General features: G+C 56.5%; 1 protein-coding gene across 1 annotated transcript in view; it reads right to left on the minus strand.

The window, feature by feature from the left end:
• Positions 1 to 14,431: 14,431 nt before the first annotated feature.
• Positions 14,432 to 17,229, minus strand: part of LOC106821604 — a 3,367-nt gene continuing 569 nt past the window's right edge. The window contains exons 2-3 of the mRNA XM_014826486.1: positions 16,325 to 16,430; positions 14,432 to 15,503 (exon numbers count right to left, since the gene is read on the minus strand). Of these exons, the coding sequence (XP_014681972.1) occupies positions 14,473 to 15,503; positions 16,325 to 16,430 (1,137 nt within the window). The 3' untranslated portion in view covers positions 14,432 to 14,472. The remainder of the gene's footprint in view (positions 15,504 to 16,324; positions 16,431 to 17,229) is intronic.

The raw sequence follows: 17,229 nt of genomic DNA on the forward strand, positions 1-17,229 counted from the left end.
TTCGCCGAGCGCGCGTGGCGTTCGTCGCGACGCCGCGGTGCTGCGCTGCGGGGCGTGCGCGTACGCGACTCGGACGCCGCAGCGTTTTCGGCGCGCACGCCGACCGTGCGGCGATACGTGTTTGCGTGCGGCGCATGCGCTCAGCCGTGCCGGATCTGTCGCGCGGGCCGCACGACGCGTCCAGGACCTCGCAGCGTGGCACGCCTGGTGGGCGCAGGCCTCACGCCGCGCACACCACCACGACGACGACGGCCGCAGCGGCAGCGGCGGCGGCGCTGCGGGTCGGCGAGGCGGACGATCCCGCGCGCGCGCAGTGCCACCTGGCGGACCTTCTCGCGGAAGACTCGGAGGATCCGCGCGCACGCCGGCGGCCTCTACCCGCCGGGGGATGGGGAGCGGTCGGGGAGTCCCGCCGCGCGCGCACCGGACCACCGCAAGCGCAAGCGCCACATCGAGATGATCTCGCGGCAGCTGACGCAGCGATGCAGCACGCGGTCGTGCACGTCGCCGCCCTAGCAACGACGACGCGCAGCAGGGGCGCCACCGAGCACCGCGTCGGCGACCTCCCAGCAGCAGAGGGCGCCACGGTGCGCCGTGTCGCCGAGCACGCAAGTACAGATCATTCGGCAGGAGATGGAGCCACCGTGCAGGACGGCGGCGAGCTCGCGGACGCAGAGGGCACCACCGTGCATCGCATCAGCAATTACGACATCTCGTCGGTGCCTGAGCGCTTACCGACCGGTGCGCCGCCGCGGTCGCCGCCGAGAATCCGTCGGCCGCACGCAGCAGACGATACCCGAGTCTCCGCCGCAGCGACGCCGTGTTTACGGAGACGATCGGTTGCCACGGCGACGGAGCGCCGCTATGGCCGGTAATTGTGACACGGCAAATGCTGCTGCGGCCGGCAGGCGGGAGCGTAACCACGACAACGACGAGTGCGATAAAGCAGATGATAACGCCGAAGAAGATTTGGCAAGTTCTATCGACATCGGTTGAGTGTTGCTACAAGAAGGTTGTACATTATATAGTATATATATAATATAATATAATATATATAAAATATATATATATATATATATATATATATTTATATTATATATATAATATATTTAATATCTATAATATATGTATATATGATGAATGATGAGTATATCTTAATTAAGCCTCATCTGACATAGTCAGATGCAGCTTGTAGAACGCTGATCGTCCTGTCGTGCGTCCGTCCGGTGTCCGTCCCGGCGATCCGTCCGTCGGTCGTCCGTCAACAGTTTGGCGCACAAATCTTAGACCGCTCGACGGACGGTCACGATATTGCGGTCGTTTGGGGGGATCGTCAAAACGAGTGGGTGTCGAAGGCTGGGGGTGCGTCAAAGGTCAAAGGTCAAGACGGGTTAAAGAGAGGGCGAACATCACTCCTTAACTTTAATCGTATAGGAGCGAAATGCAGAATTGCCGCACAAAATCTAAACGGCTCGACCTAGGCCTCGGTGATAGTCAGTATCCGTGTGTATAGCATCATTGTAGGAAAAGCCATCACTGTGCCGAAATTGTAGGTCACAGGTCAAAGGTCAGTGGCACAGGCAGATTTTAGACATTTTCTTGAGGACCGCATGTCTGACGGCAGCGCATTTGAAAAACTTTTTTTGTTTCAGCGGTGACCCTAGCATTTTTATGGCTTTATGGAAAGGACCATGAAATGTCCCTTCTGCTGACATGCGAGATAAGTTCGGTAACCTTTTGACCTTCAAGAGGAGGGTTAAACTTGCGATTGTGTGACTGTCTGTTAGAAAGAATCTTGACTGCCGGGTTTCTAGCTAGAATCTAACATGCCTGGATGTAGGGGCGGGGGGGCGGGGGGGGGGGGGGGGGGGGGGTGGGGATGGCTACCAATGTCCATTAAATTTCCAAAGCCTAAATTTGCGTTAAGAAGTGTATGTTCCTTAAATCGTATAATTTCGTATGTCATTTCCTGCCTCTGTCAGTATGTTACATGTACGTAACGGTATGCCACTGGTGCTGCAGTTTTTGCCCTGCGTTAATTGCTTGCAGGTTGGGCCAGCTCTCTATTGCCAATTTGCAGCCTGTAGTGCTTGCGTAGGTAATTGGAATGAGTGCTTACCGATTTTTCTTGCGCAAAATAGTTGTTTGCTACTACGAATGAGGGGAGCTTCCATCTGTAATCTGAAGACACTAAACTACGCGCCAGTCTCGTGGCAACTTTTTCATACATCCCAACAACATTCTTTTAAGAATGCGTTCTGATACCATCCCTGGTGCATTCCACTGTTTCGGTTATGTGCAACACATTGCGGACTAACAGGGTTTTACTAGAATCCTCCACTCCACCACAGAGTCATCCGCAGTAGACGTAAGATGAAGCGCTGTTCGCCTATGCCGGCACTGTTTTGTTATCTATAATTGAGGGTATTCTGTTTGGCTTCTAAAACGTGTTCACTACAAGACACGCACACATGCCACACACACACACACACACCACACACACACACACACATCACAACACACACACACACACACCACACACACACACACACACACACACACACACACACACACACACACCAGTACGTACCACGCATATGTATGTGAAAAAATAAGATGAGAACTATTGAACTTTTCCACTAGTGTTAAAAACTAGAATGTTACTAAGTTTCCAAAATAAATCAAGTCTCATCAACAGCCTCCCATTACAATTAATAATACTGCTTGGAGATTATTCTCGCAAGTAACAGCAAGAAATCCATGCAGAAGATTCAATTTAGCTAAGTGAGGTATAGGGCGGTTTTGCACTGTGTCATGATAGGCTTCTCTGTTATACAGGGGAGCCCTGTGTGGTGCAAAGACCGCATTGAGCTCCAATTTTACATGTGTACAAGCAGAATGCACAACCTTAAACCTTTTGTGTAATACAAGATTTACAGATTAAATAAGGTATACATGTATGAATACATAATAATCATGCGCATCATATAAAAAGCTACTACGTGCGTCATATAAAAGATTATATACACATAAATATATTATAAGACTACGCAATATTAGCACACTATATCAACACTGTATTTATTGGCTCCTACTATCATAGGGTTCCCCCTGTGTAATCGAGGTAATAAGAAATGATAATTAGAGATAATAATATAATAAGGAAGCGCCGCGTTCCTTTGCAGTCCACGAGCTGCTGATCGAGGCGGAGGCACGCAGCCCGCACGGGTGGAGTAACAGTCGCAGGCCTGTGCTGTGAGGGCGCCAACCTCTCGAGAGCAGCTCAGCAGCAACGTGAAGAGCCACGCCGTCCTGCAGCCGTTCTTCGTGCGGACACTGCGGACAAGTGGCGCCCTCGCTCGACCTGCTGCGTGAGCCACCGAGGGGTGCGCACGCCGTCGCTGCCGCAGGACGCGCTCTCAGCTCGCTGACCTACAGCTGACCTCAGTCATAGCTGTCTACAGTACAGGTAAGTAGTCATAGCTATCTACAGTATAGGTGAGCTAGTCATAAGCTTGTCTAACAGCTATAGTAAGCTACGTCCATAGCTATAGTCAGTAGATAGTCACAGCTAGTCATAGCTACTAGTCTGCAGCTACAGTAAGCTAGTCTAGTAGTCTACAGTATAGGTAAGCTAGTCATAGCTGACGTCTACAGTAATAGGTAAGTCTAGTCCATAGCTATTAGTCATAGATAGTCACAGCTAGTCATAGTAGTCTGCAGTACAGGTAAGCTAGTCGTAGTTAGTTAGGAGTACAGGTAGCTGTCATATGCTAGTCATATCTAGTCTAGAGTACATGGTGATGGTATCATAGCTAGTTCTAGAGTACAGGGTCAGCTAGTCATAGCTAGCTCATAGCTAGGGTCAATGCTCGTCTACCACTTACAAGGTAGAATTAGCAGTTATACCACGACATGTAGGGTAGTCAGTAGCTGTCTAGAGCTACAGCTAAGCTGCGTCATAGCTAGTCTACACTACAAGTAGGAATAGGCAGTAACACGATGTTAGGAGTAATGGTCTTACGGTCAGTGGGCTGGTCACCAGTATAGCTAGTCTAGGAGTACAGCGCTGATTTTCTGTGCAGTCTGGTCATTTCTCTTTGAGACTTTTCTCATGGCTGTGTTGCTCTGCAGGTCTGGTTGAGTGTCGGGGTATCCTCTGCAACACCAGCAATCGGCTAACGCGAACAGTCTGACGCACATACGCTACAGCCTGCGCACAGCTGCAGCTTCTCACAGTTTGAAAGTTTCCAACTCAAGGACACTTTTTGCGTATGTATCCTTTTTCACGTAGTTTCTTCTGCCCGCCTGTGGCTTGCGTGTGCTTTTACGTTTTTTTCTAGGAAGCACCTTCACTTTATTCCCAGGCGCCGCTCCGTGGCTCAGCTCGCTATAAGCCAAACGTGGTGTCGTAGCACACAACGGCAAATACCATCGTCCGACACCCCGTGCTGATCGCTGTGATGCTTTCCGACAGGAACATTCCGTACCGCCGGGGAGTGTGCCCGTGTGCCAATGTGCTGATGCGACGCCAGCAGGCGCGACCTCGTGTGTGCGTGCGTGTGTTGCGCGCCGGAGATCGTGGCGTGCACGTATGTTTATTCGATTCTGGCGTCATTGCATCTTCTTTGTTGTGCTCTCACTCTCTCCTTCTTACTCTATGTCCTTGCTCCTTTCCTCACTCTTCATCTACCTCCTTCTGTCTGCCTCTTCATCTGTGTCCTCATCCGCGCCGCTTATTCACCTTAGCTCACGTACATTAATTACCTTATCACGCATATCTTCCTCGTACCGTACAGACATTTTCGCCGTATTTCAGACTTGACGGACAATTCGCGCGAGTGGTGAATTTCCGCGGTCGGTGAATTACTTATTATCTCGCGGTCGTTGTTTTTTCCGCGGTCGGATGAGCGTTCACAAGAATTCGCGAAATTAACAGCCATCGCGAAATATACAGCATATCACAGCTACACTCATTTCTCGCCTTTGTACTTAATTACAGGAGCGTCATCGCAAGGCAAAGGTTATTGCTCGTGTGATCTCGAGAATGGTGGACTGCGTTACAGCAGGACACCGGGGAAGATGGCGAGACACTAAAGCAGGTGATTGCTGTGCAGCTGATGAACAGTGTTACGCGGAAACTATGCTAGGTGTGCGAGGAGGAGAGCGAGACTCGCGGCGTCGTAGTCGCAGTCAGGCTGGCAGCAGCGGAGCGGCTCCCGCGCGGCCCGCAGCGTCGACGCCTCCCCGCGCGTGCCGCGCAGGTGCTGCCGCAGGTGGCGGGAGAGCGGCGGCGAGAGCCGCGCCTCGTACTCGCACGTGAGTTCGAGACAAGCGAACATCCCCGCCCGCGCCCCGCCGCCGCCGCCGCCCCTCGTCCTTCCCGGTGCCGCCTGGTGGGAGACGACGGCGAGACGAGCGGCGGACGGGTTCTTGCGGTGGCGCCCTCCTCCTCCTGCATCGAACGGTGGCAGCGCGGCGTCGGTGTCGGCGGCGATGGCGGCGGCCTGGTGCGCGGCATGGTCGGTGGCGAGGTGGTACACGAGGTGGTCGTCCATCTCCGCGAGACGCGACGTCAGGAAGAGGCACGCCGGGTACCAGCACTTGTACATGCGGAACCCGCTCGCCGACTGCCGGCACACGCCGTTCGCAAACTTGTGGATGCTGAAGTGCTTGAGCATCGCGTCGGCAGACGCCGCCGCGTAGCGACACGTCCGGTACAGGCACACGATGCTGCCGCCGTCGTCGTGGCGACTGTCGCCGTGCTTCGCCGCGTCGTCGCGTCGCCGCGGCGATGAGGGGGCGGCCGGCGACGGATCAAGGTTCGCCCGGCGACGCCAGTCTCGGTCGAGACCGCCCGCGTCTCGACTGCGACTCGCGGCAGCGGGGTCGGGTCGAGACGCGTCGCCCGCGCGATGCTCCGGGTAGTTGTCCGGGTCCTCGGCTTCCTTCTTGATGGACAGATTCATCGGGAGATAAGGGAGAAAGGCCGAGGAGGAGTCTCGATCGGAGAACCCGTTCGGTGCACGCGTTCGCTCGAACTTCCGCGCGGATAGCACCACCCCGTCCCCGTCGCCCTGCGGGTACACCGGCGCCCTCTCGCCGTGGTCGAGGCCCGGCCGGGAGCTCTGGGAGACGGACTGCTGCCGCATGACGAGACCCTTTGAGATGGCGGACACCGAGTAAGCGTCGAGGTCGCGAAACGCCGTCATGTACATCGTGCCGGGCGGGACCGCCATCGAGGGCGCCTCCGTCGGCAGACTGACGCTGCGACGCAGCTCTCGCCCGCGCACCGCCGCCGATGCCTCGTCCGTCGTCGACTGACTCCGCCCGAGGGCCGGTGGCTCCCTCTTCAGGGAGGATGAGGCGTGGGCGATGTGGCGGAGGCGGTGTCGCAGCAGGGCCTTGCAGTCGGGGGCGGCGGCGTGGCCGCGCGGCTCGTGACTCATCGTCGCGGCGACATCACCATCATCATCATCATCATCCTCGTCCTCGCCATTCTTCTTGCTTTCCTTCATCATTAACAGCATAGTTTCCCCGTAACACTGTTCATCAGCTGCACAGCAATCACCTGCTTTAGTGTCTCGCCATCTTCCCCGGTGTCCTGTGTAACGCAGTCCACCTTCTCGAGGATCACAGCAATAACCCTTTGCCTTGGATGACGCTCCTGTAATTAATCGATGTGAGAAAGAGTGTAGGCCTACTGTATATGCTGTATATTTCGCGGTGGCTTAATTTTCGCGAATTTTGCGAACGCGTCACCGACCGCGAAAATAACGACACGCGAATAATAAATAATTCACCGACCGCTAAATTAACCACTCGCGAAATTGTCCGTCAAGTCTGAATACGCGAAAATGTCTGTACGCGAAAATTATGGCGTATAAGGTAATTAATGTACGTGAGCTAGGTGAATAAGCGCGGATGAGGACACAGATGAAGAGGCAGACAGAAGGAGGTAGATGAAGAGATGGAGGAAGGAGAAGGACATAGAGTAAGAGGAGAGAGTGAGAGCACACAAAAGAAGATGCAATGACAGCCAGAATCGGACAAACATACGTGCACGCACACGCGCGCACACACACGCACGCACACACATGCACACATGCACGCACGCACACGCACACACACCCACGTTTGCTATAGGCAATAAAGTGAAGGTGCTTCTAGAAAACGCACACGCAAGCCACAGCGGCAGAAGAAACTACGGTGAAAAAAGGATAGCATACCAAAAAGTGTTCCTTGAGTTTGGGAAGACTTTCACTGGAGAAGCTGCACTGTGCGCAGCTGTAGCGTATGTGCGTCCAGATGTGTCGCGTTAGCCGATTGCTGGTGTTGCAGGCATACGGACACCAACCACACCTGCAGACAACACAGCCATGAGAAAAGTCTCAAGAGAAATGACCAGAACTGCACAGAAATCACCTGTACTCTAGACTAGCTATGACCAGCTCAGCTGTACTCTAGACCAGCTATGACTACCCTAACATCGTGGTTACTGCCATTCTACTTGTAGTGTAGACTAGCTATAACTAGCTTACCTGTACTCTAGACTAGCTATGATTACCTCACCTGTACTCTAGACTAGCTATGACTAGCTGTGACTAGCTATGACTAGCTGTGACTAGCTCACCTATACTGTAGACCAGCTATGACTAGCTTACCTGTACTGTAGACTAGCTATGGACTGAGGCAGCTGTAGGTCAGCGCTGAGCGCGTCCTGCGGCAGTGACGGGTGCGCCCCCTCGTGGTGCTCGCGCAGCAGGTCGAGCGAGGGCGCCACTTGTCCGCAGTGTCCGCACGAGAACGGCTGCAGGACGGCGTGGCTCTTCACGTGTCGGCTGAGGCTGCTCTCGACGAGGTTGCGGCCCTCACAGCACAGGCTGCACTGTATCTCCACCGCGCGGCTGCGTGCTCCGCCCTCATCACAGCTCGTCGGACTGCAAGGCAACGCGCGCCATTCCTTATTAATTATTATCTTATTATCATTTCTTATTTACCTCATTACACAGGGGAACCCTAGATAGTAGGACTAAGTATAATCACAGTATATGTGCTAATATATGCGTATATATATATATATATGTGTATATATATTATTTATATGACCACGTAGGTAGCTTTTATATGATGCCATGATTATTATATGTATTATACATGTATACTTATTTTTAATCTGTAATTTGTATTACACAAAAGGTTTAAGGTTGTCATTCTGCTTTACACATGTAAAATTGGACTTCAAGCGGTCTTGCCCACAGGGCTTCCCCTGTATAACAGAGAAGCCCTATTATGACACAGGGAAACCTCTATACTCACAGTGTTTACTAAATTGAATCTCTGCATGGATTTCTTGCTGTTACTTGCGAGAATAACTCTCACGCAGTATTATTATTGTATGCGAGCTGTTGATAGACTTGGATTTATTTTGGAAACTTAGTAAACATTCTAGTTTTTAACCTAGTGGAAAAGTTCTAGTTCTTCATCTTATTTTGTTTCACATACATATGCGTGGTACGTGAGTGTGTGTGTGTGTGTGTGTGTGTGTGTGTGTGTGTGTGTGTTGTGTGTGTGTGTGTGTGTGTGTGTGATGTGTGTAGTGTGTGTGTGTGTGTGTGTGTGTGTGTGTGTGTGTGTGTGCATGTGTGCGTGTCTGTGTGAACACGTGTTTATGAAGCCAAACAGAAATACCCTCATTCTCTAAAATAACAAAAACACAGTGCCGCCCATAGCGACAGCGCTACTCTGGAGCGGTCTAACTGCGGTGACTCTGTTGTGGAGTGGAGGGATTCTAGTAAAACCCTGTTTATGTCCCAAATGGTGTTCCACATACCGCCGAAAGCAGTGAGAATGCACGGGATGGTTATCAGGAAAACCTTATACTTTAAAAGAATGTTCGTTGGATCGTTATGAAAGTTTGCCACGAGATGGCGCGTACGTTTAAGCTGTCTTCAGATTAAGATGGAAGCTCCCATCATTCGTAGTAGCAACAACCTATTGTGCCAAGACAGAATAAGATAAGCACTACATCATTTACCTACCGCAGCTACAGGCTGCAAATTGCAAACAGAGAGCTGCCACCTGAAGCAATTAAACGCAGGCAAAAACTCTGCAGCACACCAGTGGCATACCCGTCGTTACAAAATGTAACATAACTGACAAAGTACAGAATGACATAGAAAATTTATAGATTTTAAGGAACATTACACCTTCTTTAACCAAATTTTAGCTTTGGAAATTTCACATGTGACATTGGCTAGCCTCATACATCCGGCATGTTTATAGATTCTACTAGCAAAGCCCGGGGCGCCAAGTCAAATTCTTCTCTAACAGAACGTCAACAATCAAGTTTAACCCTCCTCTGAGGTCAAAGGTTTTATCCGACACTTCTCTTCGCATGTCAGCAGAGAGGGACATTTCATGGTCCTTTCAATAAAGCCCATAAAAACTGCCTAGTCACGCTGAAACAAAAAAGTTTTTCAATCGCTCCGTCAGACTCATGTCCTCAGAAAATTGTCTAAAAATTTCTGCCTGTGCCCAACTGACTTGACCCTGTGACTCCAATCGGCACAGTGAATGGCTTTTTCCTACCATTGATTGCCTACTACACCGACTATCACGAGCCTAGGTCGAGCCGTTAGATTTGTGCCGCAATTCTGCATTTCTTCCCTTATACAACATTAAGTTAAGGGTGAATGTTCCCCTATCTTTTATCACTCTTGACTTTTGACCTCTTGAACCGCAGCTTCGAACATCCAACTCGTTTTGACGATCGCCCCAACGACCCGAATATGTGCCGTACGTCGAGCGGTTAAAGATGTTGGATGTGCCAACTTGGTTGGCGGAGTTACGACCGATCCGAACGGCATGTCCGACCGGACGAGAGAGTCCGGAAGCGGACGCGGGACGGAACGGCGATCAAGCACGATTCTACAAGCTGCATCTGACTATGTCAGCATGAGTGAACTAATTAAGATACTCATCCATTCATCCCTACTATTACATTTACTATCTAGTATGATCATAAACTATATCCTACTATATATAATATAAATATATAAATAATATATATGATATATTATATATTATTGGGTATATATTTATATATATTATAGTACATTATATAGTATATATGTAGACTTAAAATTACAGCAGTTCTTTGTACCGTAACACTCACCTGTCGATAGAACTTGCCAATCTTTCTTCTCGCGCTTCTCATCTTGCTTTATCGCAGCTTTCAGTTGTGTGGTTACGCTCCGCTGCGGCCAGCAGCAGCAGTTTGCCGTGTCACAATTACCGGCCATAGCGGCTGTTTTGTGTTGTGTGTGTTGGTGGCGCTCCGTCGCCGTGGCAACCGATTCGATCTCCGTAAAACACGGGCGTGGTCGCTTGCCGGCCGGAGGACTCGGGTATCGTTCTGCTGCGCGCGAGCGGAGCGTGATTTCTCGCGGCGGCGACCGGCGGCGCCGACCGTCGACGTAAGCCGCTCGAGCACGACGAGATGTCGTAATTGCTTGATGCGGATGCTACGGGTGGTGCCCTTCTGGTCCGCCGACGCTGCGGCCGCGCGTCCATGCCAACGGTAGGCTCCATCTCCTGTCCCGATTGATCTGACTCGTGCCACGTAGCTCGGCGACATGCCGTTGACCGCTCGGCGCCTCTGCTGCTGGGAGGTCGCTGGACCCGGGTGCACAAGGGTGGCGCCCCTGCTAGCCGCGTCGTCGTTGCTAGTCGGGCGGCGACGTTGCAACGGACCGCGTATGCTGCATCGCTGCGTCAGCGTGGTCGCGAGATCATCTCGTCGATTGTGCGCTTTGCTGCTTGCGGTGTCCGGTGCGCGCGCAGTGCGGGACTCCTTTCCGGCACGTTCCCGTCACGGGCGGTGGTATGAGGGGCCCCGGCACTGGAGTGCGCGGCGGATCCTCCGACGTCTTCCCGCGAGAAAGGTGCCGGCCAGGTTGGCACTGCCGTCGCGCGGATCGTCCGCCTCGCCGACCCGGCGCAGCGCTCCGCCAGCCGCTGCCGCCTGCGCCGTCGTCGTCGTGGTGGGGTGTCACGGCGGCTTGAGCTGCGGCCACCAGGCGCCTGCCACGCTGCGGATAGGCTCCTTTGAAGACGCGTCGTGGCGGATCAGGCGGTGCGCAAGCTCGTCCGCGCGACAGATCCGTGGCACGGCTGAGCGCATGCGCCGCCATGTCAAACACGTATCGCCGCCGGCAATTCGCGCGTGCCGGCCGAAACGCGTTGCGGACGTACCGTGGGGAGTCGGTAGTGCTGCCGCCCCGCAGCGCAGCACCGCGGGCGCGTCGCCGACGAAACGCCACCACGCAGCTCGCCCGCATTGAACACTGCCGATAGAGGGAGCCGGCGGTGGCGGCGGCGGTGGTGGCGCCGGGCGTCGTCGCGCGTCGCCGCAGCGAACACGCAGTAGTTGCACGCGAGCTCACCGGAGGGCGCCGCCTGCAGGTGCAGGAGGAGGTGCTCCTCGACGTGCGTTTCCGCGACGACGCATCCGCAGACGTCGCACTCGACGACGGCTCTCCCCGCCTCCTCCTGCTCCTCCTCCTCGTCCTTGTCCTCGCTCGCCTCGGAGGGAGGCTCCCCGGCCACGGTCGGCCTTATGAGGAAGTGCCCGACTTCGTACGGCCGCTTGACCGCCCTCCTCTTCTTGCACGACGGAGACAGACTCCCGGACGCCGGCGACCCCGCTCTCTTGTTTTGATTGTCGATGCCGGTCGAGGACAGAGGGCGCCACTGGCGGTAGTCCGTGTCGCAGGCGGCGGCTTGGCTGGCGTCGGCGGATCTACGAGGGCTCAGCTCGCCCTGCGTCGCGTCTCGCAGCCGTGAGGTGGCGCCACCGTCGACCGACGAAGACTCGGCTTCGCCGTCCTTCGCCAGGAATCCTCCCATCCGACTCACCGACTCCGTCGCGGTCGTCGCAAACGCCACCAGGGCGGCGACGCTGCTGCACTCCTTCTCCTCGTCTCTGTCGCGCGACCCCGGCCGACCCTCGCTTGACCCGGCGAGTCGCGAGTCGCCGCCCGTTTGCGTTCCAGAAACCACGACGCGACGCGACCGCACCCCGCCGCTAACCCCAGCAACCTCTTCGGATTCGCCGACCCCCACGGTTTTGCATACCCCCTCGAATGGACTCGCGCCCTCAGTCCTGACGCCTGTGACCCAATCGCCGCTGACTCCCTCGCGCACGACCTCTGAAGACTTGATCCCGCCGTCTGACGTCTCGGTCGGTTCCTCGTTGAAAATCCTGACGACGTCGGCCGCCGCGCGACCCAGCGCCTCTCCGTACTCCTCCGCGACGTAGGCCACCAGTCGGCGCCCCGCGTCCGCGTGCTCCCGCACGGCCACGCCCTCTTCCGCCGCCCGACCCCGTCCGCGCGCATCGGTGCGGCCGTGCGCGCGCGGGGGACGTCCGACCGTGCGTGGCCATCGCGCCGATAGGAGCGGCCGCTGCGAGCGCAGTGGACGCCGCCGCGGGAGAACGCCGCCGCGCGGTTGTGCGAGGAGTGCCGCGAGGAGGAGAGCGAGAGACTCGCGGCGTCGTAAGTCGCAGTCAGGCTGGCAGGCAGCGCAAGCGCTCGCGCGCGGCCCGCAGCGTCGACGCCTTTTCCCCCCCCGCGCGCCGGTCGCGCCCCGCCGCCAGGCTGCTGCCGCAGTGCGGGTGAGAGCGGCGGCGAGAGCCGCGGGCCTCGTAACGTCGCACGTGAGGTCTGAGACAAACGAACATCCCCGCACCGCGGCCCTGCCGCCGGCCGCGCCCCTTGTCCTTACCGTGCTGCTGCCCGCCTGTGGGAGAACGATCGGCGTGACGAGCGGCGGACGGGTTCTCTGCGTGGCGCCGCTCCTCCTCACCTCCTCCCGCATTCGAAACGGTGGCAGCGCGGCGTCGGTGTCGGCGGCGATGGCGCGGCCTGTGGGTTGCGCGGCATGGTCGGGGCGAGGTGGTACACGAGGTGGTAGTCCATCTCCGCGAGCGCGAGCCGTGGAAGAAGAGCACGCCGGTACCAGCACTTTGTACATGGCGAACACCGCTCGCCGACTGCCGCACACGCGTTCGCAAACTTGTGGATGCTAAAGTGCTTGAGCATCGCGTCGGCGGACGCCGCCGGCGTAGCGCAGTCCGCGGTTACGAGCACACGATGCTGCCGCCGTCTCGTGTGGCGACCGTCACGCGTGCTTCGCCGCGGTGTCGCGTCGCCCGCGGCGATGAGGGGGCGGCCCGGCGGACGGATGGCGAGGTTCGCCCGGCGACAGCAGTCTCGGTCGAGACCGCCCGCGTCTCGACTGCGACTCGCGGCGGCGGGTTCGGGCTCGAGACGCTGTCGTCCGCGCGATTGCTCCGGGTAGTTGTTCCTCGCTTCCTTCTTGATGGACAGATTCATCGGAGGTAAGGGAGGAAGCGAGGAGGAGGTCTCGATCAGAAGAACCCGTTCGTGTGCACGCGTTTCGCTCGAACTTCCGCGTCGCGGATAGCACCAAACCCCATCCCCGTCGCCACTGCGGGACACCGGCGCCCTCTCGCCGTGGTCGAGCCCGCGCGGGGAGCTCTGGGAGACGGACTGCTGCCGCTATGAACGAGACCCTTGTTGAGATGGCGGACCCGATGTTAAGCGTGAGGTCGTCGAATACGCGTCAGTACCATCGTGCCGGGGGGACGCCATCGAGGGCGCCTCCGTCGGCAGGACTGACCGCTGCGACGCAGCTTCCCGCCGCGCGCACCGCCGCGATGCCTCGTCCGCGTCGACTGACTCTCCCCGAGGGCCCCGTGGACTCCTCTTCAGGGAGGATGAGGCGTGGCGATGTGCGGAGGCGGTGTCGCAGCAGGGGCCCTTGCAGTCGGGGGCGCCGCGTCGGCCGCGGCGGCTCGTGAACTTCATCGTCGCGGCGGCGGGCGTAGTCATCCGTCGGCCAGCAGCGCGTGTGCTGCACGCGGTAGATTACGCATCGCCGCCGCGGTCGCCCGTGCGTAGCCGCAGCGGGCGCCCCGCACGCCGCGATGCTGGCGTGCGCCGGCGGAGGTGAGCGCGGTGCACGTCCGCAACCGGTCGTCGCAAACCCCAGAACGCGTGGGTCGCATGTGACTCCTGCGGCGGCGGGGAGCTGGCCGGCGGCAGAGCGATGAACGGCGGCGGCGCGGCGCTCGGGGTCCGTGCGCTGGCGCGCGGTGAGATGTCGACGAGAGTCGGAGCAGGGTGAGGAACGCGCACGCGCGCTCCCCGCACAGGTGCATGTGCCGGTTGTCAAACTTTAGTCTCGTCGCGCGGGCCGCGCGTGCGCGCGGTACGACGCCGCGTCGTACGCTGCGAAACGCGCAGCGCGGTATGACCGCAAGACTGCGCAGCGCGCCGCGCCAGAGTGGCGCCGCGGCGCACGTGTGAGCGAGGAAGCGTCGCGCGCGTTTTGCACGCGACGCCACAATCGGCAAAGACGCATCGCGCCGCGCCCGGCGTCCTTTCACAGACAGCCGAGCTGTGCACGGCGAACGCTAGCGAGTCGACCGCGCGGCCGCCGTCGTCGTCGGTGACGCGCAGACCGGACCCGAAGCAGACGCCTTATGCCCTCGTGCGTGTAACCGTGCCGCGACGTACTCCGCGAGCGCGTCGTCTGCGGTACTTGCAGCGCGGGAAGTAGGCTGCGCACACCATTCCGAGCGCTCGGTGCGCCGCCCGTCGCCGCCCCGGCGGCCACTCGTCCCGCGGGCGCCGGACGCGTCGGCGACGGCGCCCTACCGGCGACGGTCGCGTCCGCTTGCGGGGTGCCGAGACGGCGGTGCTTGCCGAAGTCACTGCGGTTCGTGAACACGCGGCCGCAGCCGGGGAAGTAGCAGCGGATCTCGGTGGGTGGCTCACGCGGCAGCGACGGCAGCACCGACTTCGCCGACTTTGCGACGACGGCCATCATCGTGTCGAGCGAAGACAGACTCTCCGTCGACGACTGCAGCTCCAGACTGCTCAGCTGCGGACGCGGCGGCGACAACGGCGCGACGTCGGGGCTGCCCGCACGCGCTCGCGGCCCGACGATGGACGCAGGGCTGCCCGCGCGTGCAGGGCTGCCCCTCCCCGCCTCAGGGCTGTTGGCGTCCGTCGATGACTCCACGCAGAAGCCGGACGCGCGGCCGCCGCCGCCGCCATCGCTCTGTACCTCATCCGCCCACGACACGTGGCTCCTCTTCCTGCTGCTGCTATTGCTGCTCCTGCTGCCGCCGCCGCTGCTCCTGCTACTGCTGCTGCTGCTGCTGATGCTGTCCGGCTTGCCCTCACTGTCGGTCGAACCCTGCCGGTCGACACTGAGGATGGTTCGTAGCCGCTGCTGCTGCTGCTGCTGCTGCTGCTCCGCCACCGCCGCCTCCCCGCCAGCGTCGCCGACGCCGCCGTCCAACACGTCCCCTCGGTCCTCACACACGCCATTCAGTCGGCCGTGCAACGACGGAGCGACGTGATTGGCGGCGGCTCGGAGACGCTTGCTTAGGCAGTCGGTGGCGCCACCTGAAGCAAGTAAATGATGGTTCGTCGGATGCAATGATGAATTGGTGGAATTGGAAACACTTTTTCTCGCTCTCGTTCTTTCTCTCTCTCCTTCTCCCTCTCTCTCATCTCCCTCTCCCCCTCTCTCGCCCTCTATCTCTCTCTCTCTCTTTCTTTCTGTGCCACTCTCCTTCTCTATCCGGCTCACATACATCATTGCCGCAGCAGTGACTGTAAGTACTATTCAATGTTTACAGCCGCCGTAATATAAATGCCTGCGTGATCACACGCATAGTGACGCATCCTGCAGATACATAACTCTCTGTTTTTGCCCGCTTTCCAACTGACCACATCCAACGCGCCATGTTGTGAAAGCACGTGTTTTAATTAATGCCTAACCGCGCAAAACCGACGTTGGCCGGCTGTCTGTTGTAAAACATGTGTACATACATGAACCAAAGATAGCCGTATTCACTAGGCTTTGTACAATACAAGCTATGAAACTTTCACTTTCTATGAGTGAGACTGCAAATAAAACTTTAGACCCGATATACATCACGCACACGCACACACGCGCGCGCACACACTCACACGCACACACGCGCGCGCACACACACACACGCACACACGCGCGCGCACACACTCACACGCACACACACACGCACACACGCACGCACATACAACACACGCACACGCACACACACACGCGCACACACAAACGTGCACATGCACGCACGCAGAAACGCACGCATAAAAACTGCCGTGTCATGTCTTATCTATGCTAACATCAACATCCTGTGTGCACAAGTGAGAGAGAGAGTGAGATAGCTAGGCTGCTGTACCTGCACTGTACCGCTTCACATTAGTCAGCTCATCCTGGAGCTCCTCAGCATCCGCATCTAGGCTGGCTTCACTCTCCGTCTGCACATCATCTAGCGTGCCTCCGTTCTACGAGCGGATGAAGAAAATTAAACAAACGAGTAAAAAAAGGGATTTTACCGCCGACACATGCCGGCTTGTGCGAGAAGCACACATATCCTCTTATAAATAGGTCTCCTGTTTAAATATGAATACTATACAATGCATGAATACTCAATGATCCTGTAAGACTTGGGTAGTAGGATGGACTGCATGGTAAGGCACTGGTGATAGGATGTCAATCATTGTAAATCTAACTGAGCTAGAGAGCGAACGTATTTAGACAGTCTCAGACGTTTACCCAACTGATACAGAGAGTACAGACACGTGTCTTCTAGTAACAGCAGCATATATAATATTATGTCAACCCACTACTCTTTGTTTCACAGTTCATTTAATTAAGCCAGTTAGGAAATACTCACCAGTTAGGCAATACACCCTAGCTCCCACAAAATGCGTTTGCTATTGACCGCACGCACGCACGCACGCAAACGCACGCACGCACGCACGCACGCACGCACACACACACACATATATAGATATCAGGAGCATATAATGACAAATACGCTCATTTGTCATTATACGCTCCTGATATATATGAACGAGTATGACAAGATGACGCAATGCAGCGAGGCTCTAGCCGGTTAGTATCAGGTGATCAAAAAGCATCCGCGTGCAAATCACATTAGAGATGCTCTCTTGTTCTTGTTGGCCACCTATCAGGAGCAGAAGCGAAAGCAACTACAGTATCGATGGAGGAGGTAGTAGTAGCAGCCGCAGCGCGCAACAGAAGTAGTAGCAGTAGCAGCAGTAGCTACAGTAGTAGCAG

The sequence above is a fragment of the Priapulus caudatus genome, unplaced genomic scaffold, assembly GCF_000485595.1.
Source record: "Priapulus caudatus unplaced genomic scaffold, Priapulus_caudatus-5.0.1 Scaffold79, whole genome shotgun sequence".
Taxonomy (NCBI): Eukaryota; Metazoa; Priapulida; class Priapulimorpha; order Priapulimorphida; family Priapulidae; genus Priapulus; species Priapulus caudatus.